Raw genomic sequence first — 26453 nt, forward strand, 5'->3', positions numbered from 1 at the left:
TCCATCTGAACTGGACATTTAACATGGTAAGTTTGGAGACATGTATTTGCTAAAATATTAAACCTATCACAAGAACCTGAACTAGCAACCATAGATTTACTTGAGAACATGCCAGATAATCCTGGTCAGAGTTTTAGCCCATCTTCTATTGCTTTTATAGATGTTTACCAGTGCTCAGATTCTTAGTTGTTCTTCATTTGAGCACTTATGGCCAAATGACATGTGATGATAAACACAACACTTACAGCTGCAAGAATATTCTTAAAAATATGTAAATAGCAATGTAAATAAAGTAGTGGTTAATCTTTTCCAGCTACATCACTGTCCAAACAAGAATTCACTCTCCCAAGTTTCCCATCTTTGCAAGTCTTTATGCAGGCAGAACAAGCCTATTTACTGCTGCCTTTTTCACAATTTTAACGATTTCATTTAGGCTGCTGTCACCGTGATCTTATTCTGTGATTTTATGCTTTTCCTGAGCTATGCTGTTTTAATGTCTTAATATCAATCTCTGACTGGTGTTTGTGGTTGTGTGGTTTTAGTTTTAATTATGTGTTTCATATATTGTTAGATGCTATTGGAGGTCGCCGATTCATAGGGTCGCCATAAGTCATAATTGACTGGAAGGCATATAACAACAACAATATATTGTTATTAAGGGAAGAGCCATAGCTGATAAAGCAACTGCTTTGCATGCGGAAGATCCTAGGTTCAATCCCCAGCAACTCCAGGAAGGGCTGGGAGAGTCTCCTGTCTGAAACCTTGGACAGCCACTACCAGTTAGTGCAGGCAATACTGAGCAAGATGGGCTAATGGTCTGACTCGCTATAAGGCAGCTTCCTATGATTCTGTTTTTGTGAAGTGCCTTGCAGGCAAAGTTTTCTTAAAAAGAGGGTAAAAATCCATTCAATAAATACTATTTGCATGGGATAGAATGCTTCCCATGACAAAAAGTAGCTTTAGGCAAGGGGTAGGAAAAAGTGCCTTTTGTCAAGGTTGTGCTGGGGGAAGGAAGGATTAATCCCCCTTTTCACAGCTCAGTCCTGACTGCCTCTCCCAGGGATGGCTATCTACCCTTTTTTGAAAGATTCACACAAATGCAAGTGACACAGTTACCATCATGTATAGTTTGGTACTTCAAACATTGCCATTCAGATTTTGTTTTTCTAAACATTACCTCATGTAAGTTTGTAAAGCTACCTTTTTGCAGAACTACTCTTAAATCAACCATGTTACATTCCAAATTCCTCTGAACTGTTATTTCTGTTAAATTAGAAAAGGGTTTAATGTTTCTAATGCCTATTTATCTCCAACAAAACCAAATAGAGTTACCTTCTAGGTTGGATATTCCAGGTAAGGACAAGTCCCTTGGGTGTCTATTTCCCTCAAAACCTCTGCCAACTGATCTTGAAGAAAGTCTTGGAAGTTTTGTAGGTTTTGAAGTTGTGCTCTGGAGTTTTCCTCCTGTCAAGTAATTTTACAGTAGTTATTTTCTTTTGATTAATTAGCAAATAAGAGAAAAACAGTTATGCCTCACAAAGGGGACTACATTAGGATGGTATACAGCAGATTATAGTGCTTTCAACACAGTAATAAGTCAGAGATCTCATTAGAGGACAATTTAGGGCAGGTGTTGACAACGTTTTTGGGCAAATAGGCATCTTTGGAATGTTGACAAATGTTAAAGATACTAGTCACAAAATGGCTGCCATGGGGGTGTGGCATAATAAAATGACTGCCACATCCAAAAGAACAGAAAAAGACTGGGCAAAATGATGTAGGCACACTCCCCATTAATGCCCAATCTTGGCATGTGCAATGTAGGAGAGGCCTAGCCAGCACAAACAGGAACTGAGCAGAAAGAACAGTTGGTCAGGCACTGTGGATTTTTGAGGGGATATTTACTGATACTGGTGGGCACACTTGCACTCATGGAATCACACTGGTGACTCCAGACTTAGGCTACAGTCCATGACTACTCAGAAACAAGCTCCACTGGGTTCAATGGAACATACCCAGGTAAGCGTGTACTGGATTGCAGCCTTAGTGTATGTTTTAACATTTTATACACAGTATATTAATGAGAGCCAGTGTGGTGTAGTGGTAAAGGTGTTGAACGACGACCTGGGAGACCAAGGTTCAAATCCCCACACAGCCATGAAGCTCATTGGGTGACCTTGGGCCAGTCACTACCTCTCAGCCTCAGAGGAAGGCAATGGTAAAACCACCTCTGAATACTGCTTACCATGAAAACCCTATTCATAGGGTCGCCATAAGTCGGGGTCGACTTGAAGGCAGTCCATTTCTATTTTCATATTAACGGGACTGAGGCCTCTCTATTTTGAATATGGAAAAGTAATGGTCCAGTCTTTTTCTACTTGCTGCTTCTTGTGCATTTTAAAGGGAAAAGCACATCTGAAATGTATATTCCATACTAATTGATGTAGTATGTGTGTATCTATCCTGGGGTACAAACTATTATGCAAAGAAAAACAATATTTAGACTGACCATTTACTGGGGACTTAGAAAAGTTGAAAGCCATTAACCTGCTTTTTTATGACAGCACAGTAAGAGTGATATGTTTATTTGAAGATCAGAACAGTTTATAGGCTGACAAACAACTCAGCACTAGAATATAATTGATGAATTTGGGACTGAAATTTATGTCTCCATTGCTCCCGTTGAGAATGTTATTCTACCAATAGTCTTTCCTTCTCAAGTGTGCACTTATATTTTCAGACTCCTTGAATTGCTACTTGTCTCTTCATAAAGAATGAGCCATGGAAGGCTTACGTCAGAAGCTCTAAAATACAGGTCAGCCATCAGACATATTTCCACTCCTTTCAATACCACACTTGCCCAAGAATTGTAACTGAAGTGCAAATTATTCAGTAAAAAAAACCCCAGTGAGACTGAAAGTAGAATAATAATGTACTGTAGGATGAGAAACTATGGAATATTCACCTTTTTTCGATGCATCAGATCGATCACTTTCTGGTTTGCTTGACAGAGCATTTATCAGCTGCAACTTCTCTCTTAGCATGGATACCTGAGAGTCTCCATTTTCTGTATTCTGTACAATTCAAAAATATTTCACTAATGAAATCCTGCTAATTATAGCCTAAGTTGTAATGACAAACTATGATATAACAGTTCAAAATTCAAAATCCTTGATTTACATAGAGTCATCATATCTGAGTATTCATTTCATGTTTCTTGTTATATAGGACTACTGTGGCTAGTAAGATTTTGGCCTATTATGATAGATACAGAATTAGCTATACAAAAAGGGAGTCTCAGAGAAGTAGAAAGATGCAAGTAGAAGTAAACAACTCAGATTTCATTTAACCCATCATTTTATTTATTTTTAACATTTATATATCACTGTATGACACAAAGTGGTTTCCAGTGCAATCAGTGAAACCAGCTACTTAAAATAACGTTTAAAAAAGCAGATTAAAAAAATCGTAAAATCAAATATACAATCCAATTCCATGATCTAGACCAGGATTACTCTAATCTAGCATAAGCACGGGTGAACAGATATATTTTTACTAGACAACAGCAGCTCATTATAGAAAAAGCCAGGAGAAGGAAATTCTACAGGTGGGGTGTGACGGTTGAGGAGGCCCTTCCCTAAGTCTCCGCACAATGCACAAACATTGACAGTGGGGAACAAGGACCCCCTGAGCAGACTTCAAGGCCTGGGCGGTCCCAAGACATATAGGGCTGTATATGTTAGTGACAACACCTTAAAATGGGCCTGTTATCATATAGGCAGCAACTGCAGATCCCACAAAATAGGTGTTACATAAGTGCACTCTGAAGTGCCAGTCAGTGCTCTGGTGGCAGCATTCTGTACTAGCTGTGGTTTCTGGACTGTGTTCAAGGTTACATACAGCACATTACAGTAGCTGAGATGGGAGGTTACCCCCATGTGCATAACTGTGGTCAGGCTATCCCAGTACAGGAATGGCTGTAGCTGGTGAACCAGCCATAGTTGGAAATAGCCATTCCTTAACAGTGAAGCCACTTGAGCCTCAAATTACAGAGATGGATGTAGTAGCACCCTTATACTACATACTTCCTCCTTCAGGAGGAATGCAACTCCATCCAGAACAGATCAAACACAAATTTCCTGGACATGAGCACCACCTGCCAACAGTGCTTCCATCTTGTCGGGTTTCAATTTATTGGCCCTCATTACTGCCTCCAAGCAACAGTTCAACATTGACACAGCTACATGTCGTTCAGATGATGTGGAAATATAGCTGGTGTCATCTGCATACTGGTGACAGAGCTCCAAAATTGCTGTACTGAGCAGCTTTAAAGATGCTAAATTGCACTGGGAAACTGAAAAGAACCCTGTGGAACCCCACACCTTAATTGCCATGGGGCCAAGCAGAATTCATTCAAAGCTACTATCTGAAACTGGCCCTATGGGCAGAACAATTTTCTTAACAATGTTAATATTTTATTTGATTTTTTGTGCACTGTATTTTTTTCTGATGTGTATTTTGTATTTGTGTTTTTTCTTTTTCTTTTGTGAGCTGCCTTGAGGGCCTTTTGGTCAAAAGGCGGCATAGAAATAGAATAAACAAATAAATAATAAATAAACACAACCACTGTTCCACTGTGGCTTCAACTCCCAACTGACAGAGCCACTCCAAGAGGATACAGTGGTTGATGGTATCAAAAGTCTTGAGAGATCATGGTGAACAGGGCTGCACTTTCCCCAACTCGCCTAATGCAAGTCATCAGTCAGAGCAGCAAGAAACATCTCCATTGCAAACCTTGGCCTGAAATCCAATTTAATAGATCCAAATTATCTGCTGCATCCAAGAAAATCTAAAGTTGTATGGCCATAATCTTTTTGAGCAGCTTGCCCCAAAAGGCAGTTGTTATTCAACGTCTCTGTGTCCAGGGATGGTTTCTTTAAGGGCAGGATGGTCCACCACCACTTTCAAGGTGGTGAGAACCACACCCTCCTGCAATGAAGCATTAATCACTGCCTGGACTACTCTGCCAGCCCCGTTTGGCTAGCTCTAAAAAGCAATGAGGGGCAAGGGCCAGGGCCAAGAAAGCAAGTAGTTGGCCATACACCTTCAAATGTCTTGTCCACATAAGCGGAAAGTGATCCCAAAAAAGACCAGATGTATCCTACTCTGAAGCTATACACAGACACACCAAAGCCAATGTGGAAGAAAGCAATTTTATTTTTGAAGTGCCTAGCAAATATGACACAGCAGCTACCAGAGGTTCAGATGTTACCAGACTGTGATCCAGAGTTCACTTGCTCCCTTACCATTCTGAACAGCTCTGCTGGATGGCTACTTGCAGATGCAATGGTGACAAAGAAGTCCTTTTCACTGGCATATTGTAGTCATGCCTATGTGTTCCACGTTTGGTTTTGGTAAGAGATGGGCTCAAGTTGCAGGAAGCCAGATTTTGACTAGACATCAGAAAAAAATTCCTAACTATTAGAGCCACACGACAATGGAACCAATTACCCAGAGAGGTAGTGGGCTCTCTGACACTGGAGGCATTCAAGAGGCAGCTGGACAGCCATCTGTCAGGAATGCTTTGATTTGGATTCCTGCATTGAGCAGGGGGTTGGACTTGATGGCCTTATAGGCCCCTTCCAACTCTACTATTCTATGATCTATGAGATTTGTGCCACTTATGCTCTAGCTGCTTCATTGTCCAAAGGTCACTGATAAACCAGGGTGCAGTCTGGACTCCATAGCATCAGAAAGGGTATGTGGTGGGGGGATTTGTTGATGGCCCTTTCTATTTTGCTATTCCATAACAAGAGAAGAGCTTTAACGGGGCATCAGAAATCTTCAAGAGCATTCTGGAATCCTTGAAATTCCCTAAGTCTCTGGAGCAGATCATAACAATTGGTTTCCACCTCCATTACATGGGAGGACTAGTAACGTCATCAAATCTCACCAGGTAATTGTCTATCTGTGGAAAAGGTGTTAGATGAACTACCACCAGTCTGCTCAGTGGCAAAAATCAGAGTTATGACATGCAGTGTGTCAAGCTAATGACAGTCCCATGGCTGTCATGGAAACTTAAGCCCTGAGCGGGCCCTGATGAAGCAGCCTCAGCTTAGATGTTGAAGTTCCCCAGTACAATTGTCTGCAAGTGTTCCAACACCACCTCCAAGATCACCTCAGCCAGGGAGGTCGTTGCAGTGGAGTGGGCAGTACAGCAACAGGATCCTTGTACTATGTCTCCAACTCAACACCATGTACAAAGTCTCTATGCTGGTGCTCTTGTGGGAGAGACGGAATGGGAGGGAAGTGCTGGGGCAGATCAGGCTTGCCCAGATCACCTATAGAAATGTCTGTGATGCACACCAGGTCAGCCCCCTACATCCAAGTTGTGGATGACATATTTTATTGTGGGTTGGCCTGGCATTCATCAACAGTCCAAGACGTGCGGGAATGTTGGCATGTCTACTGAGGTTCTGAAGATAGGACTGGGAAAATGATTAACTGTTTTATTCTTTATTATTATTTTAGGTACCTACCCACAAAGCTCTAGTTCTGGTTCAACTGTTGACTAGACTGTGTAGAAGTTATAATCTAAAACTCATTTCATATTCTGCACACTGTAGGTCAAATGTATCAACTCACAAGTAGCAAAATTGCATATTAATGGCTATTTGATTTTGTTAAATGGTATTGCATTCATTCATCAAGACTAGAGCACATCTCCCTTGCTCAGGGGTTCCATGACCAAATTCTAATGTTTCCTACTCTCTTCAAACAAATGGCTTCGTATTAATAGACGAACCAGGAGATAGGAAGTGGAGAATAATTATGGTTAAGTCCTGCTTTAATTCCTGACACTATAGCTTTGGAAGGCAAAGTACCGTCAATATACGAGCAACTAAAGTATTCACACATCATGAGGAAAATTATCCACCTTAGGTATGGAAAGCTGGCATTTTGAGAGTCTCTAAAAAGCTTTGGCTTATAAATGTCTCTTTCCAGGGAAAATTGTTTTCAATATATGTAAGATATTTGACCCAAGATGAAAGCTGTATGGATGCTTAAATGTTTTTTCATAATTTTATGTTTTGCATGAAGTTTAATGTATTATACAAAAAATGTTAAGCATTGAATCCACTACTCTTTGTGCAAAAACTGAACAGACGTCTGGTTGGGCAATGGGGCTTCACCTGCCTCTCCCCCTTGCAGCCCTCGGTGCAACCCCATATTCTGTTCTGGGCCCCCCTAACCCTTCAGAACACATTTGGGGCAGAACTATACAGACAGAAACAGGCTTGATTCTTGTTGCAGCACCATGGGGGCAGGGAATACACTGTAATAAAGTATCCAAGGATCACCTTTTACTTTCTCCCATAAGCAAGTTTTCACTCTTACTAAAAACCAAAAGCAAGACCTATCCTTCGCCCCATCCACAGGGTAACCTAAACATTACTGTCAGTGATCCTGAAAAAGGCATGCAAGAGATGTCATACAACACTCTCAGATCCTTGTGATATATAATTCAACATCACACAAACTTGTAATATTGAAGAACATTTGTTCATTTTAACGAGTAACTCACACAATAAGAGGCCCATGGTGTTCTGCACTTTACATTCCGTGGAACTAATGCACAAGTAGGACTCTGATATGATGAGTACTCACTGATTAAACCCCATTTGGCATCAAAGGATATTGGTGAAAACAGTCTTATAACACCTTAAAGATTAATAATTTTATTGTGGCATATAAACTTCCACAGACTGGAACCATTTCAAGAACTGACAGATCATATCTATCAACTGATAACACTTATTCTTCTCTAAGATGCTACAAGACTGTTTTTCTACAGACTACCATGGTCAAAATAAAATAGTAATTTCACTTGTCTATGAAGTGCCTTTTAAGCATGGACACGAACCAGTTTAATGTAATATTTTCTGCCCTAGTGGGTAGATTGTGAAAAATAAGTTACTTCCTACTCCAATCAACTAAATTCAGACAGAGAGCATTTAAAACAGTCATTTTCTTTCATCAATAATCTGCATACCTTCTGTCCTATAGGATATGATTAATGGGGACTTCCGGGAAGGGTGACTTAGCCTGTGCCTGCTTTTGAGACGGGCTCCTGTCTCAAAAGAAGCTTATTCAGATATATCAGTCAGATTTTTTTTTTTTTTGACTGATTAAACTTCTCCCGGGTAGGGAGAAACGAAGAGATTAACCTCAAAGCCTATTTTTGTTGGGACGACCAGATCTCATTAATTTATGGGACGAGGTCCAGCCGACGAAGGTGGGACGGATTTTCAACAACAAGCTCTATCTGATAAAGCGAACGTTCATCTTATCTTCTAAGAGAGAACGCACTAACAGGCAAGCACCCTTCTTTCTATATTTTTCTTTTACTTGACTTAAATTGTTGCTGTTTAAAAGAGATTTGCCAGATTGATCGGTTTTTGACATCTCACTGGGGAGCCATAACTTCTCTCTGCTACTCACTAATTAATAGCTTATCTCTGTTTTTGTTGCAAAAAGCTGTCCTGGATTTGCATTCTAAAGATATACACAGAAGAGGGATTTCTATTCCAGATTTTTATTTTGAAGAATATTATATTGTCTGAGACTACTCTCTTTTTGGTCTATTTTATTTTGACGAATCTGTTTCCTGACGACCGCCATTAATTGTTTCGATCCTGGGAACTGCATTTTGTTTACTTAAGCATGGAGAGATAAGGCTGTCTGCTCTGTTTATACTGTGATGTCACCAAGTTTGGAGTATTAACCCAATTGTTGCTGAAATAAGAAGTGGTTTTCCTATATTTTTCTTTTAAAATGGCAATTAAGAAAGTGGCTGAGAAGCTGGAAATAACTATGTTTCAGAAAATAATGGATGAGATTGAGATAACGAAACAAAACCTGCGACAGGGTTGTAAGGAGCTGAAAATTGAATTGAGTAAAATGAAGCAGGAGATTAAAGATATAGGGGTCCCTGTGAGAGAGGTGACCCTGGAAGGGGTCCCTGTGAGAGAGGAGACCCCGGAGATTGGAACAAACGTGGAACAGGAAAAAGATTTGGAGTCTATGGACTTTAGAAACAAAATCTATTGTTTGGAGACACAGGAGATTAAAGACATAGGGGTCCTTGTGAGAGAGGAGACCCTGGAGACTGGAACAGGGGTCCCTGTGAGAGAGGAGACCCTGGAGACTGGAATAGGGGTCCCTGTGAGAGAGGAGATCCCGGAGATTGGAACAAACGTGGAACAGGAACAAGATTTGGAGTCTATGGACTTTAGAAATAAAATCTATTGTTTGGAACTCAATGTTATCTCTGAAGAAATTAATGAAGATTCTAGAGATAAAGTTATCAATGGCATGGATAATCTTCTGGACTGGAATGATGTGATGGAGCCCAATATAGAGAAAATCTATGGAATTAACTGCAGCCATGTGACAATGGAAAAACTTTCAAGAGATGACCCAGTGTATTTTGAAAAAAAGAACAGAGATATGATTTTACAGCAGTATTTCAGCAACCTATTCAGAATGGATGGCAAGAAAATATTTGGGATAGAGGTAATTCCCATCAGACTCTTACTATATGACTATGGCTTTGACAGCAAGATTATTATGGAATACTGATAATGGAAGATTGGATACTGAAATTACTGGACTTAACAAGACTACTGAAGATGGAAGATGGAAAATGGAACTAATAGGGATAATAGAACAATGGCTACTGAAATTACTGAACCTAACAGATTCTGATGTGATGGATTAATTGAAATGTTTATTTTGACTATGGTTATGACAATAAGATTATCATAATTAGTAATGAGATGGATTAATCGATATGCTTATCTGGAAAAAAAATTGATAGATATATTTCTTAAAGAATTGAAACCTCTCTTTGACTTTTTGTGGAAAGAATAAAGTAATGTTTATGAGATTTGATGATTAAGTAAGATAACTACTGGAGGAAAGTGATTTTATAATATGACTTAAGAGACAGGATTGTTATATATTATAGACTTATAACTGATTTGATCTTTGACAAATGGGAAGTCAATATTTTACTCTTTATTTTTTATTTTTGTTTTTTTTTTCTTTTTTTCTTTTTGTTTAACTATTTTTGATTTTGTTTTTTGTCTTTGAATGTTTTATGATTTTGTCTTGTATGTTTTATGAAAATCTGAATAAAAATTATTGAAAAAAAAAAAGGATATGATTAATGGGTTCTTATCATTATCTAGGAAGTTCTTAGACATTCTCTTTGGAGTGCCCCAAGTATCTTGCTCCCAAGAGCAAGCTAGTGGGATCTCCAGCCCATCCAGCTATTTTGTCAAACTGCAGATGAGAGATTTATTACGTACTTCAAGAAATGTGAATCCCTACTGTGCTGTGTATCTCCCTAGATAGAGTTTGTTATCCTGCTGTCCAGTCTTTGTGAGTAAATTAGGGAAAGTATGAAAAATGGTCTAGCACTATAATACTACAACATTTCAAGGGTACTTGCTTTTAGACATTCGTTTCCCTAGAATTACCTCAATATTCTGTATTTTTTCAGTAGTTTCATTTCTTGCTTCATCTACATTCGCCGAGGTAGTTAAGTCACCCACCTGCAAGAGGCAAAACAAAATGCAATGTACAAACTTGTGACTTCTAAAATATAGTTTACTTTTTTCAAAAATAGCATATGAGACAAAAACTCTAAGACTAGAGACTGATCACACAGATTTTAAAATGTAGTTAGCAGAGTAAGCAATAGCACTTTGCCTACCGTTTGAAACTCTAGAGCAGTTAAATAAACCTAACCTTCTCTGGGCATGCTGAGATCATAGGGAACTCAGATAGTCCAGTCTGCAACAGGCAAAACCCACTGGATATTTAAGCAGAAAGAGAAGTAGGTTGGAGATTTAATTGGCACATTAATAAGGCCACAACACTGTATGAGTAATTACATTTTAAATGTAATATCAACAATCAGCATGACTGTATAATAATTGTACAGTATGTGCACGCACAACGTCAAAATTCTTGCAGTGAACTGCATGGCATCCACGGAGGCATCCGCCATAAATGCCATTGCCCTTGAAATTTTTAGGAGAGATTTCCTATTTTGAGCTTGATCCTACTGAGGATTGTCCAACAAATTCTCCAATCACAACAAGGAAACTCTGGCAAACATCGATGCTGTTGCTGCTGCCCTGACGGATAATGCAGAAAGGTTCAAGTTCAAGGTTCTGCTTTTGGTGTACAAAGCCCTATACAGCTTGGGACCAGGATACCTGAAAGATCATCTTACCTCTTTTATACCCAGTTGATCACTACAATCTGCAGGTGAGGGCTTCCTGCAAGTATCATCTTATGAGGAGGTGCATTCTGCACAACATAGGAAGTGGACCTTTAGTGTAGTGGCATCTACCCTTTGGAATTCCCTCCCCTTAAACATTAGAGAGGTACCATCTCTGTTATTTTTTCGGCACCTGCTCAAGACCTTCCTCTTTCAATAAGCCTTTTAAGTAGAGACCTTATCCCAGTCTGTGTCTATGTTGGAATTGCTTTTTAAGATGTATTTGGAGCTTTTTTTAAAAAAAGATGTTTTTGAAGATGTTTTGTTCTAATATGTTTTTAAAGATGTTTTAATATATTCTTAAGTCGGTTTTTAAGATGTTTTAGAATGTTAGTGTTTTGTTGTCGTCCTGGGCTCCTACTAAGAGCAAGGGTGGGATATACATTTAATAAATAAATAAAGGTGGTATTGGTGATCCAGTATGCTGAAATTTCAGGCTCTATTAAGAGTTACATGTATTAGTGCCAAAGCCCAATTCAAGCTGGTCAATAAGACAAAGATTTTTTCCTAGCCTTCTTACTACATATGTTGTTAGTAGCTCCAGGCCAGCAGCAGTGGGGCTTAATGGAGTGGCACAATCAGTGCTGCATCCACAGCCCTGGTGCTCATGCCAGCTAGGGAAGGGAGGGAAAAAAGACCCTTCACTGTGCCATCTCCCAGGTGGCACAGTGAAAAGGCTTGGATTAGGTCCACTTCTATCATGTGACAGCAGCGGGGTTTGTGCAGGATCCAGAAGATCCTGTGCTGAATCAGACTTGTTCTCTCCCCCGAAACAACCTGGTTTGTATCCAAAGTGGCACTAAGTCACAGTCCCATCAGTGCAAGGATTTCTGCTTACACAAAAGAACTCCCCCCCTCTCCTAAAACCTGTTATAAGGGGTTCCCCAACCCTCCACAGCAGATTTAGAGAGGGCATGGGGTGTGCATGTAGGGAGGAAAGCCACTGCACAAGCAGAAATCCTTGCGCTGATGGGAGTGCATTAGTTGGATACTGCTCCGTTTCTGGAGTTTCTGCTGGATGCTGCAGGGGGAGGCCACCAGTGGTAACTTCCACCCACCTTTTGAATGGTTGAGCGCACTGGGGCACCCCTTGCTAGGAGGGCTTCCTCAGTGATGGTAGAGATCCCCTGTTGAAGGCAGCTAGTAAAGATAGGCAGGGCTGTGCAGAGACACCTCTGCTCAATTCAAACCCCTCTAGAACAATGGATTGGAGGAGTTGAATTGCACTGTTAGTTAGTCCCTTGTGGAACGCTAGATACTGAAACAAAGAGAACTAAAATTTACAGAACTTTATCTGGCAAGCAGAAATATAGACAGCTGGTTATGCTGTGACTTTATTGAAGCTAAGCAGGTCAACAGCTAGTCAGTGCCTATTTGGGAACCCTATGAAAGTCACCTTAAGTTACACAGAAGAAATGTAGGATGAGTGTTAGCATGCAGAGATTGCATAGTATTCAGTCCTTATGGCAGTGATGATTTCCAACTTCGTTATTTGAGATTTCTAATCCCCTGAAGACATTAAAAAGTTATCTTCAACTATTACATTGGCTCAAGACGTTTGCCATTTCTCCATACTACCTCCACTCCAGTATTTAATTTTTTTAAAAGGAAAAGAATCACAGGGGGGAAAAATCCTTTTGTCAAGTGGCCAGCAAAGTTGCCATTCTGACAGCCAGTTTCACTAGCTCCTTGCCTTTAATTCCAACATGTCCCAAAATCTGGCAGAAAATGTAGGGGAAAAGTTTTATGTGAAAAAAGATAGATAGAAACTGGCTTTGTTCATGTTCCAGGCTACTTTTTAATGTACACGTTTTTTTCAACTGCACGATCTCAATATACAGTCAGCCCAGAGCAACTGCATAAAATGCTGCAGCAAACATTGACTAATTCAGGTAGGAGCTTCCTTGCAATATAAGCACTACTACTGCCATAATATTATCTTGCAATATGAAGTCCTAAAGTGTGTCTACTTAGAAACAAGTTCCACTGACATGAATGGGGCTTACTCCCAGTTAAGTGTGTAAGATTGCAGCTTTAACTACATATTACAATTGAAGCACAGTTATCAGGGACATTACACACATAGCTGCCTTTGTTGGACAAATTATCACAGCTCCCAAAAGCTGTGCAAGCAAATGAAAAATCCAAGGTGACCAAGATTCATAGTGAAGTAGAAGGCAACACTGAAGATCTGACTGGGAGATCTAATTGTTGCAGGACTTCATTAATTCAGTGCAAAGTGTTTGATAAACGAACTCCAGGTAATGAGAACTGCCTGTTTCATTATATAGTTTTAACATTTATAACTCTACACCCTAAGGCAGCCATAGCTTACAATATATATATTTAAAAGGAGTGACTTTTCCTCATATCATTTCAACCACTATGAAACACAACTGATCCATAAAGCATACAGCAAACATGACTGCCTTGGAAATATTCATTTCTCAAACACCTACAACTGTTGGACACTTACCACACCAAGGGTCAGGTTCTCTCTTTTTTCCAGTTTATTCACAGCCATCATATGATTTTCTAATGAAGTAACTCTCCAGCTTAGATTGCTGACTGTGGAATCCATACTGAAAAGTTTTAAATCATTCAGTTTCTGGTACAACATTAGGGTAGAGTTTACCTCCTCTATAGAGGTATGCAGATACTGGTTATCCTGTTCAACACACAAACAACTTAATTTTACTACTCCACCAAGGAAACAGTAAAACAGCAATAACTAAGAGTAAGCAGCTAATACTTAATGCACTTATCTTCATTCATGTGCAGCTTGATCCTATGTTGATTTCATCAGAAGCCAGCCCCAAAATTCAACAGAGCTTATCCCCAAGTGTCATTGCATTATAGTTCAAGTAAGATTTAGAACTGCTTGAAAACTCCTTAAATGAAGGAGGTCTGTTAGTTCTTTGAAGGGTTTCAACAACTACCCTCTGTAAAAAGCAGGCATGCTAAATCACACAGAACTCACAAATAGTTATTTTAATGCAGGCTACCTTCAAAGAATACCAACCATAACATTAAACAAAATTGTCTGGCTTGTCATTCTAATACCACTGCATTGTTATTTACTGTATTTTATTGACCTCTGTATGCTGACCTGGTAAGAACCTGTTTGAAGAGTGAGGCATTCATTTTATAATAAAGAAGCCCATCTTTTGCAAGGCAGTTTAATAAATGGCTATGCCCAATTGCAACTCTCAAATGAATTATTTAACCTCTTCATTGTGCTGGATGTTATGCAAAGCAAAGGGTAGGCTATTACACAGGTCATTCCCTAAAATTAATATCCAACTTTGCTAATATAAAGACTAGTTCTGTTCTCTGTTAAATATACCTAGGCTTCTTAAGGCCAGAGACAGACTGAGGAACTGCTGGAGTTTATGGGCGATATCCTATTCAGAACTGACCCTCTGAAATTAATCATGAGTCCACCGATTTCAATTAATCTACTCCAAGTAAAACTAATAGTTGATATCATCCTACATTTCCTAAAAATAGGGGTTGACTTTTGCTTGTTTGTTCCAGAATTCTAGTTTAAGATATTTTTACAGAAATGTTGAAATACTTATTTGCAAAGCCTCTAAAGCAGCAAGCAAGTAGTACCTGTTTACAACTGTCAGTCGTATTCTTCTCACTTATTTGGGGGGTAGCAGATGAGGAAAATGAAGGCAGATGCTTTTCTCTAATATCTTCTACAAACTCACTCTGATAAAAGCAGTAAACATGATTTTTTAACTAGTTTTTTATCTTTGAACATAAAAATAAAGCATTTATAAGCACTAAACTGGGAAGATAATGAGAGCCTAGGAGAATGTGAGATAAACAAACATATTGTTTCTCTGTGTAAAATTATTTAAGCACTTCAAAATAAGCTGGTAAACACAATAATAGTATAGCATAGCTGGAGAGCATCATGAAACGTAGGAGCAGTGTGGTGCTCCCTTAGCATGCAATTATTCAAGAAATTGTTGTTATAATGAAATGTATTTGCCTTGCTTGATTGTAGTATTAGCGTGAAAGATTTTCTTGTATACAGCACAGGAAGCATACGAAGCAGCAGGATTAGAAAAATCCCCAGTAACTGGACATCCAAAACCTAAAAACTGGATGTTAAGCATTAACTTATTTCCACCCCCTCCAAATGTTAGGTATTAAACAATTTGGTTATAGTTATTGTATCTAGGAATCTGAAACACATACGTTTCTCATCCCTGTTAAAATGTAACATGAAGGAGTTCTGCAATAATTTATAGCTAAAACAATAAAGTGGAAAATACCATTTTCCATTATAAAATACAGACTGCCCATTTAAAAAGAGTAAAGTTCAGGCCATTTTTATTTTTAAATTGCAGAACAAAAATGCAATTCATTAGGAACTTATCACAGAATGAACTACTATAAAATCTATACACACCCTTACCATCTCATTTTGGAGTGTTTCTATGGTTTTCTTTTGTTCTTCAATTGCTGCCTGCATACTCTCAACATCATGATGTACACTGGTTACAGTGCTACCTATAGTAGCAACGCTCTAGAAAAAATAATCATAATCTTGTATCAGACATTCAGTGGTAGTTTAAAAAGCTTGAGACTCTAATTTATTAATTCCAGCAGAGTAGCTATTCTAGTTTGTTTCAGTAAAGCACACAGTAGAGACTTAACATGTATTATGGAAAGGCCACAGCCTACTTTATCAGTTATAATACTGTGCTGTTCTCCAATATTTGTACTCATATTAGGACATTAATCTCTGCAGAATATGACATCTAAAAGCCACTCAGGAAGGACTGCTTCAAGTGACATTTCCTACATGAATATTACTTCAATGTAGGAAAACAGTACACATACTGCACACACATAAATTTACGCATGCAAATTACTTTGCCACACAAACAAGCTGGCAACTTCACTCTACATACAAGTGTGCAAAAGGAGACATGTACTGGGCATACATTTCAAAATTCCTACATAAAAGCAAAATCCAAATAGCCACACAAGTAGCAATCTTTAGAGATGTAAATTTGCCAATATAATTGGCAACTGGGAAAACAGGCAGCAATTTTGTAGAACGGATTACAAGCACTCATCATTTGATTTTGTTCCACTTCCTTCAATACAAATCAGAAGTTCACTCTCAAGAAGAATAAGTTACAGGTCACAGATGTTGACAGCAATTTTACAAAATGAAAATAGCAAAGGCAGATTTTTAACTCAGAAAAGAAAATATAACTTAAATAACTTCCAAGAAAGATTTCAGATACAATTTTAGAAAGAAAGAAGTACTACTAAACTTCTGGAAAACTCATCAGTCGTAAAGGACCTCTGTGTGAGGCAGAGTTCTAGTCCTACTTCTATTGCATTATTATTATTTCTATTTGTTAACCATCCTTTACTGTAACATCCCAGTGTGGGGTACATCTAGATAATACAATGCAACACAGACAAAAAAACCCTCCCCAAACTACCAAATACTATAATACATATCAGCCATGTAACTTCACTTCAGAACACACGGGGAGAACTATACTGAACAAATTAGACAAGTCCTTATGCAATGTGACACAGCACAGCACTCTCATTTCCCACCTACATGCTTCCTACAAATGATTAATGCCACTGGTTGAAGACAAAATGTCTATCCCTATTAACCAGAAAATAAGTTTTGGAAACTGCATTCTTATCACTTTTTCACTATATTCTGAAATGTAGTCCATGTCATGAACGGCTTCATGAAATCAGTGATCAGTGTTCTGTGGTAAATGATAGCTTACAAAATTAGATGAACACAAGATACTCAGTGAAATACATACTTTCTGAAGCTCTTCCACTGTAACAGGAAGATTAATCAAATCGGAAGCAGACTTAATGTTCGCTTTGAGATGATTTACTGCAGACATCAACAAAGATATCTGCAATCAAAAGAGGAAGTTACTTCATTCTCCATCTCTCAGTAGAAGTTACAGATAAATAATTTAAACATAAATGAGACAGCACATGATACTGAGAAGCTTCTGGAATCTTGACACTGTACTATAGCTACTGTAACTTTTGCAAATGTTTGTTTTTCTTGGGATATATTTACAACTGATTGACACAACCATGGTAACACTTGCTCAGACTTTACTAGTGGATTCTTCTTCATTTAGTATCAGTCTACTGATTAGGTAGGTTGCTTTTTTTAAAAAAAATGCAAGCATCTTTAGTAACCATCATAGGAGAAGAGGGGAACAGAACTACATTTCCAATATGGAAATACACTAAGGCAAAAATTCAGTAAGTGCACTTCCTCCCCAGCTTTTAGAGACACTGAAACATCTTCAATTTTTTTTTCATAATGCTATTTCAGATTTTTCCTTTTGTCTTCAGCAACGAGGGAATTATATGTACTACTCAAAAGCTTTGCTACAACACTATAAACATTCAAGGGTCAAATGCTTTTCTGTCAAGGACAGGTCATTACCGTTGTCTAAAATAAGATTAGGGATATAAGACATGCTATGTTCTTCAGCATATACTAGATTTCCCCCCCAATTAATCAGGACAGCTATAAGTAAAGAATAGAGCCTCTGACTTTATTACATTTATATACCACCTTTCTATCAAAGTACCCAAGACCGTTTGCAATGTTAAATACTAAACCAATGATATAAAATGTTGTGTTGGCTGGGGAAGGGGCCAGTTCAACTGGAGCAGGCCCTGATATTGCCTTTGTCTGCCTCCCTGTACTGTATTTTAAATCTGGGAATATTATACTTCAGATGCAATTTAACTTTGCCTGTTTTTGAGCCATTTAATCTCTGCTGCAATATTTCATATTTCCTCTTCCCAGATTTTGACAGGGGATGCTTTTCCTTATAACAAATTATAACACTTGTTAATTGAAAATTCACACTTCACAAGATCTGTACATTATCAACAAGCACCTTCATTGAGTTTTTGCAATAGGAAACTATTCACATTTAATTAATCAGTCTGTTAAATGCCAGACTTACTGAAAATAAAAAGCTTTAATCAGTTGGCAACCCTAGCATTTATGTAAGTTACTTCGCTACCATTTAGTAATAAAGTGAACGCCTGCCAACAATTGCATAGAGATAACATTTTAAAGGGGTACTGCATTTGTTTAAGGAAGCACTATTAGGCTCTTATATCTGGTGGTTGATAGTGTAAAATACCCAGCAAATCTGCCAGTTTGCTACCTCAGAAAGTTGTCCAGTTTCATAAGCTGATGAACGGCAATCACAATGATTTTACAAATAGCTACTCCTGATGAACTGGCTTGGTAAGGACAGAGAAGACAATCTATTTTAATTAGTTTTTTTCTCCAGCTGACATGATACAACAGAACCTCTTTTTCAGCATATTCTAAAAGAAAAGTGTACTCATGGAATCAGTATTATAGGTTCCTTATATTAACATAAGCACATATTTGTATAAGAAACAGATGCAACATGGAAGTGCTCCCTTTTTCATATACAAATAATAGTCTAGTTACTACAAGATAAACTTGCTGCTCCTGAGATATACAAGTAGTGTGGTGATAGGGCCAACTTGTGGCTTCACTTGGTGTTCTTCGTTCCAATTCTGGGAAGAAAGCATTGGAAGAATAACTTTTGTAAATATAAGTGCACACACTGAAAGGGAACACATTAATAAGGGGATTGTCAACTGGGATTCTACAGTGCCTTGATTTTAGCATTAGGCTTCTGCAGATTTCTTATATTCTAATCCTTTCTGCTAATGCTAACTAGCATTTGTCAGTAACTGCAAAAAGCTTTAAGATTCCTCTCTGGCAAATTTAGATCAGTATTTGCAAATGAAAGGTAAGAGAGAGCATTTATGATGCAAAGAAAAGGAAAGTTACAAAACTGATTTTGTAAAAAACTCCCAAAACAAATATAGTGGCTTTTAAAGGCAGAGACAATCAGTTTTGCAGGGAGACTTCCTATGTTTCTTTTTTCCATATGAAGGCTGTTCAGTCTCATTTTGAATATGATTTGTTGAATCAAACTAGCTTCATAACCAATGGTTTGAAGTTGGCTTGTTTCAAACAAACCGTAATTATGATGAACAGTTAGTCAAGTTTGAACGAAACAAGCTGTGGTTGAAAACAGAAGCAAAAGCTTTGGATCTCCTAGACTGAGGCTGCACAAGAAAAGGGAGGGGGGAGCAGACTCATTACAGTCATAATAAAACCATGGTTTATTCAAATGTTTGAATTGGACCTATGCAAGAACTCAGTTTAAGACGAACAGCCACATTTGCACCTGTCATAAACTATGATTTAGAAAACCATATTGTGCACAGCCTGCATGCTGGAGAATACAGCCTGAGCTCTGCAGCTTTGCTCCTCCCTTTGCACATGTACATAAACAAATCACGAAGTAGATAGCTTAATGTGGCATCTGAACAAGAGATCATGGGAATTTGCCCAAACAAATTATCATTGCTAGCCAACCCTAGACCATACTTTGTTGTTGGCTAAGGCGACAATCCAATATATGTCTACTCAGAAGTAAGCTCCACTGGGTCCAATGGGACTTACTCCCAGGTAAGTGTGTTTTGAATTGCAGCCTTAGTGATTGTGGTTTGTTAAGGCAGAACAAGGCATAATCCCAAGTTTGGTCATCAAGCTAAAGTATCCACTTTGTTTACCTGGTAAAGTGAGGTAAAGTGAAGCAGGAACCCTTGGGTTGCATGCACCAGCACACAGCTTGTGCAGAGTGTGACTTACTAAACCATAGTTTAGCATTATGTGCTATCACAGTAAGTGAAAAGAAATTCTATCACTTTATCAACTTCAAAAATGTCAAACATAAGCATCTATTCTATTGACCCAGATTGGTGCCCTTCAATAGCATTCATGCTATTAATAGCAAATGGCTCAATTAAGCAGTTGTTGTTATGTGCCTTCAAGTCAATTAACACTTATGGCGACCCTATGAATCAGTGACCTCCAACAGCATCTGTCATGAACCACCCTGTTCAGATCTTGTAAGTTCAGGTCTGTGGCTTCCTTTATGGAATCAATCCATCTCTTGTTCAGCCTTCCTCTTTTTCTACTCCCTTCTGTTTTTCCTAGCACTGTTGTCTTTTCTAGTGAATCATGTCTTCTCATTATGTGTTCGAAGTATGACAACCTCAGTTTCATCATTTTAGCTTATAGTGACAGTTCTGGTTTAATTTGTTCTAACACCCAATTATTTGTCTTTTTCACAGTCCAATTAAGCAGTTACATATTTTAAATGGTTTACAGTACAACTTTCCTTAAATGTTCACTTACTTTACCTGTTTGCTTATTTCAGTGATGTTTACCCATATTTTGTTTAATCCCCTGTCTCCATTCTCAAACTTTTCCAGTTTCTTTTGTTTATTAAGCAGATCTTCAGTCAATCTGGGAATTTCTTGGAATGAGGTCTTTTGATTAGACTCCACTAAAACACAAAGTTAGAAGCAGTAATTATCCAGCAACACTAAGATCTCAAAACACAAGCAAAATCTGTTAACAGGCATGTCTACACTGCTTTATGACTTGGGTCCAACTCCTGAACATAGTACACGGAAGATCCATTGATTTTAACCAAACCTCCACACTGTGCACTTAGGAACTAAGGGTGACTTAGGTAAAGTTGTACATTGACACATATGTAAAAGACATTTTTTTCGCTTTTTTTGTAGGAAGCAACTTCCTGTAGTCTGTTTCAGCTCTTAAGAAAGACAAGTTGAATTAAATATGCAGCTTATTCCTGTTAAGGAATTTGTTGAACAGATTATAAAATGCTAAGATTGCTATTAGTAATCTTGATGGAATTTCTTCTTTGCTCAGTCATTGTTATGTCCATATGACTAAGCTAATTGTACATGTACATGAGATGTGTACTGTTCTGCCTCATATGCAATAAGGAAATGGCACAAATATGACTAGATAGCATATGGTGGTTCATTTGAATACTATAGAATACCATACAAAATGCATTACTTGTCACTTATTACAAATTACTTTTAATTTTAACTTTTAATTAATATTTCCCATTGAACTTTGAATGGCTTTGTTAATGACTTTTAAAGGCTTGTGGTTTGTTGGTCCCAGCTTCAGATAGGGTGGAGCAAAATGGGAGTGCTGCATCCACACTTGTTCACAGCAAGTAATAAACCATGGCTTATTGTAGCATGAGAACCAGCCCATTTAGATTTTCAGTGTGAATAGGTGTTACTGAACAAAACTGAAACATATTAAGTAAAATGGGGCTGTCACTGTATGAACAGAATATATACAAAAATATAAGCAGCATGATAAACCTTTCAAACGTGCTTCTCAAAGTGCCCTCCTTCATATTTACCTTTCATATCAGAATTCACAATTGTTTACACTAAAAGTGCTGATTCTATGCTTAACAGCCATTTAAGATCTAGAAATTTAGTTTTACTTATTAAAAATATCTTACAGCAGTTTCATTTTAAAAAATCAAAGCAGTGTACAGATACACACACACACACACTAAAAACACAAATCACCAGTTAACTATTACAGAAATTTTAATTGTCTGCATAAGCCTGACCGCATAAAAGAAATTTTCAGGAAATGTTTAAAGATTACAAGGCACCTGCTGAATCTCAATTGGAAGAACATTCCACAGGACTGTGCTGAATAAAACAAAGATTTGAATAAAACAAAGATTTGGTTTTGTGTCAATGTCAGATGAGCCTTGCTGACTTGAGAGACAACCAGCAACACACCTACAGATTATCTCAGTGATCAAACTGGGATATAAGAGTTCAGGCAGTCCTTAAGATACCCTGGACCTAAGTAGTTCAAGGCTTTGTACATGAATACAAGGACCTTGAACTTGGCTTGGTAATATTACACCATAATGAAATACATTTGAATCCCAAATGTCTATCAAGACTTACAAGATTAGATAGAATGTGTACTTTAAAGCTCTTTTAAATGCATCACATTTTTATATTTTATTTTAATGAGAACACTTGCTAATTCTATGGTTTCTTCTTCTCTAAATACAGACAAAAATAGCTGAGGAATACAGTTGCTCAGCCTACATGAAAAACTGTCATATTCAAGACAGTTCATTAACAGGCCTGAAACTAAGTAATCTATGCTGCGCTATATGCCTATATAGTCTCACACTTCTAAGAACAAATCACCTGGACCAATTAATGCATAGGTATACAGGAATGCATATATATTATGTGATATGAAAAAAGCAAATTATAACTGCAGTGACTACCAATATTTGTATATACAACATCAGAGATTATATATTGTAAAAGAATTATCAGGAGTGTTTTGCAGTTGATGATCAAGAAAAGCTTGGTTACATCTGAGTCTGCATGAAAATTGCCAACTACGTAAGTGAGATTGTAATTTATCTTTCATAGTTATATAGCTTCAACAGCTTTGGAGAAAGCACATTCTCCTAAGTGTTTCCCTTCACCTCATGACACTAGCTTTCCTTGGGATTTCTATATAACAATTTCTATCTCACCCTTCACGTAAAATTATCAAGGCACCCACCGAACCAATATGGATCCTTAATGTTCATCATCACCACCACCAGATGACAGTGCAAGATAAAGAATTAATAAATACATAAATAATTTTATCTTTGAACTGGTTCACTCACTACCATCCACAAAAGAGTGTAACTGTTATTTTTCAGGATCCTTTAGCAACTGAGTCTTTCAAAATATTTTTGAGTACATGAATAATTTTAACGCATTCGTCAATGACTACAGATATTGCCACTATACCACACTGGCTCTCCTTATAGATGAAGAAAATAGATTTTTTATGCAATAACAGTTACAATATTTTGTACACAAATGACAGTTTGACATCATGTTTGCTTCATAATGACAAAGACTATTAATAGGAACATATACAAACTTAAAAGCCTGCTGGATCCTGCTAATGGCCCATCTAGTCACAGCATCCTGTTCTCACAGTGGCCAACCAGATGCTTATGGGAAGCCCACAAGAAGAACATGAGCACAAGGGCACTCTCCCCTCCTGTGGTTTCCAGAAACCGGTATTCATAAGCATACTGCCTCTTTTTGTTCCATAAATTTATAAAAGAGAAATATCCAAGATCAGTACTTACTGGTTCGAAATCGTTCTTTTAATCCATCCAGGTCTTCCTTGAGAGCAACTTGCATCCATACCAAGCCAACACAAGCTACCACACAAGCAGCCAAAATGACAAAAGCACATAAAGGGTAGCAGAGCTTGCAGCATCGTAGGTAGTCACCCCTAAAGGAACAAATGAATAAACGGTTTGTAAATTGCCAAGCTATAGCACAAGTATTGAACAAAAATGGCACTTAACTGAATTCAGTACTGTAGTACATCATGCTCTCATTGTAGTGTGAGCACTTGCAGTATGACTCCTGAAAATACTTCAATTATTCCCACTGCAGAACTACACAAATTCAATATAAGCCTTCATCTACATCACTTAACCACTTGAGACAACAAAAAAATGAAACCATCACTGCATATAAACTACTAAGGATCTCAAGTAGTTCTTTTAAAAATATATATTTATATAAAAACACCTTGACCATCATATTATACTGTTGAACTACCATGATCCCATAACAAACACTGCGTGGCAAGTTCATTCTTTTTAGCATTCTAAAGCACGTTTCAGAAAAGTATTGTTTTTATTTACTGTGCCCTTTTCTCTAAGTAATTTAACTTTGTACTGCTCCAAGTTCTTATTAAATCTTGACTGCAGGAATTTTGTTAATTACAAAGAAACAAAAGGTAGAAGAGAGTATGAACAGGAAGGATACTCCACTGGTTGTGACCTGCGAGGTGTGTGTCATGTTTGTTTTCTTGCCTGAGAACAACATGGCATACACCTGCAACAAATGCAAGCTCGTGGCACTGTTGGAAGAAAAAGTGAGAGGCCTGGAACAGCAGGTGGCCACACTGAGGACTATACCAGAAGACGAAGAGTTCTTAGACAGAATGCTGGAACAACAGCAGCAAAGAGAAGCGGAGGTGGAAGAGCAACAGCATCCGGTAGTAGAAGAGGAGATTGCTTTGCAGAGGAACAACAAAGTGGAGGAAACTGTGGGAAAGGGTGACAGGAGCAGAAGAACTAGAAGATACCCTTCACCAGTGGAACTATGGAACTGCTTTCAACCACTCGAGGATGAGACTGGAGAATAGCCTGTGGTGGAAGAATTACAGGAGACCCTATGAGACAACCATAATCCTAAAGAGTTAAGCCCCAGCTGATAGTTGAGCCATCAGCCTCAAGTAACACATCATTGGCTGGCAGCAGTAGCTGGGAGGAACCAGCCACACATATAAAGTCAGAGCACCCTAGCGAGGGAGCCTGCTCCACGAGCTAGAGGGAGCCCCAGCTGATGAAGCGTCAAGGCCCCAGCTGATGAAGCGTCAAGGCCCCAGCTGATGAAGCGTCAAGGCCCCAGCTGACGAAGCGTCAAGGCGAGTTAAGCAGCAGAGCGAGGAGGCCAGGGCCCCCCACTCTGCCCATCCGTTCCGTAACCTCAACTAAACCGCAGTCTCCAACCCATTGACGTAATAAACCTTAAACAAAACTATGCAGGTAAGAAGCCAGCAGGGGTGTGGGGGCTTTCCAGTGTTTTGCACCGCCTGCAGCATGTACGACTATCTGCCTGTTAGACAGAAGTCGTGGGTGTGCTCTCGGTGCAATGAGCTCCTGGCTCTCCGGGAACGACTTCATTTCCTTGAGGCTAAGGTGGCAGACCTGGAAAAGCTGAGAGAGGCAGAGAGGTGTGTGGAGGAGGCCTTCAGGGATGTTATAGCTGTGTCCCACTCCAACGATGATAGCTCTCCTGCTATCATGGAGAACGATGGTCTCGGGGAAGGAGAGCATCCAGCTGAGGAAGAGGGAAATGATCCCTTAGAAGGGACCCATTCCTTGGGGGATGAGCAGCTATCCTCTCGTGCCGAGGATATATCTCCAGGGGGTGGAGGGATTCTTGTAGTGGGTGATTCGATCATTAGGAACATAGATAGTGGGGTGTGTGATGGGCGTGTAGACCGCAAGGTGTTTTGCCTGCCTGGTGCAAAGGTTGCGGATATCACCCGTCATTTAGATAGTTTGGTAGACAGTGCTGGGGAGGAGTCAGTGGTCGTGGTGCACGCTGGCACCAATGACATGGGGAAATGGAGCCGTGAGGTCCTGGAAGCAAAATTTAGGTTGCTAGGTAGGATGCTGAAAGCCAGGACCTCCAAGATGGCTTTCTCTGAAATGCTACCAGTTCCACGCGCAGGACCAGCCAGACAGGCCCAGCTTTGCAGTCTCAATGCGTGGATGAGACGATGGTGTCAGGTGGAAGGGTTTGGACTTGTTAGGCACTGGGGAACATTTTGGGACAAGCCGGGCCTGTACAAAAGGGACGGGCTCCACTTGAACCAGAATGGAACCAGACTGCTGGCACTTAAAATTAAAAAGGTAGCAGAGTAGCTTTTAAACTGACTGAGGGGGGGAAACCCGACAGGAGCTGAGGAAGGTCCGGTTCGGAATAAACCTTCCCCCTGGGATAAAAACCAAAGAAATGATGAAATTTTAAAAGGGGCAGGCCTAGAAGTAGGCATTGTGAGAGCAGGGGCACAGGATATAAATTCAGAAGAGCAAAATGTTGGTGTTTGTGGAATTGCGTGTCCGGTTCTTTACAGGTGAACAGCAAGACGTTCAAGAAATCCAAGCACAGACAGAGAACTTGTTTAAGAGTCCTTTACTGTGGACATTAAAGTAGCAAAAACAGCATACAAGACTTTTCCCTTCACGATCACAACACCTAGCAAGAACTTCTTCCCCCACAGAGATTCTTTCGGTTTCTCTCCAGCCTTTTGTAGATAAGACTGGCCTCGCTGGGCACAGCTGCCTGCCAACGTCCTTGGTGCTCTCCCTGGCTGGATTAACCCCATAACTCCAGTTTTGCTCTTCTACTCATGTGAGGCACATATGCACGTACACACATATCCAACAGCCCCCACCTGTGTCTCACATGTATTTAATCACGACATTCAGGTCTTATAATGCATTTCTACAACTTATCATAACATGGC

At 39.0% G+C, this 26453-nt stretch overlaps 1 protein-coding gene across 1 annotated transcript in view; it reads right to left on the reverse strand.

Annotated features, from left to right (window-relative positions):
• The window catches only part of EFCAB14 (EF-hand calcium binding domain 14), a 41463-nt gene that overhangs the window by 2721 nt on the left and 12289 nt on the right, over positions 1-26453 (reverse strand). The window contains exons 2-10 of the mRNA XM_061632887.1: positions 23485-23633; positions 20654-20799; positions 17176-17274; positions 15786-15896; positions 14969-15070; positions 13830-14021; positions 10545-10619; positions 2966-3074; positions 1333-1464 (exon numbers count right to left, since the gene is read on the reverse strand). Of these exons, the coding sequence (XP_061488871.1) occupies positions 1333-1464; positions 2966-3074; positions 10545-10619; positions 13830-14021; positions 14969-15070; positions 15786-15896; positions 17176-17274; positions 20654-20799; positions 23485-23633 (1115 nt within the window). The remainder of the gene's footprint in view (positions 1-1332; positions 1465-2965; positions 3075-10544; positions 10620-13829; positions 14022-14968; positions 15071-15785; positions 15897-17175; positions 17275-20653; positions 20800-23484; positions 23634-26453) is intronic.

The sequence above is a fragment of the Rhineura floridana genome, chromosome 6 (assembly GCF_030035675.1).
Source record: "Rhineura floridana isolate rRhiFlo1 chromosome 6, rRhiFlo1.hap2, whole genome shotgun sequence".
NCBI classification, from domain to species: Eukaryota; Metazoa; Chordata; class Lepidosauria; order Squamata; family Rhineuridae; genus Rhineura; species Rhineura floridana.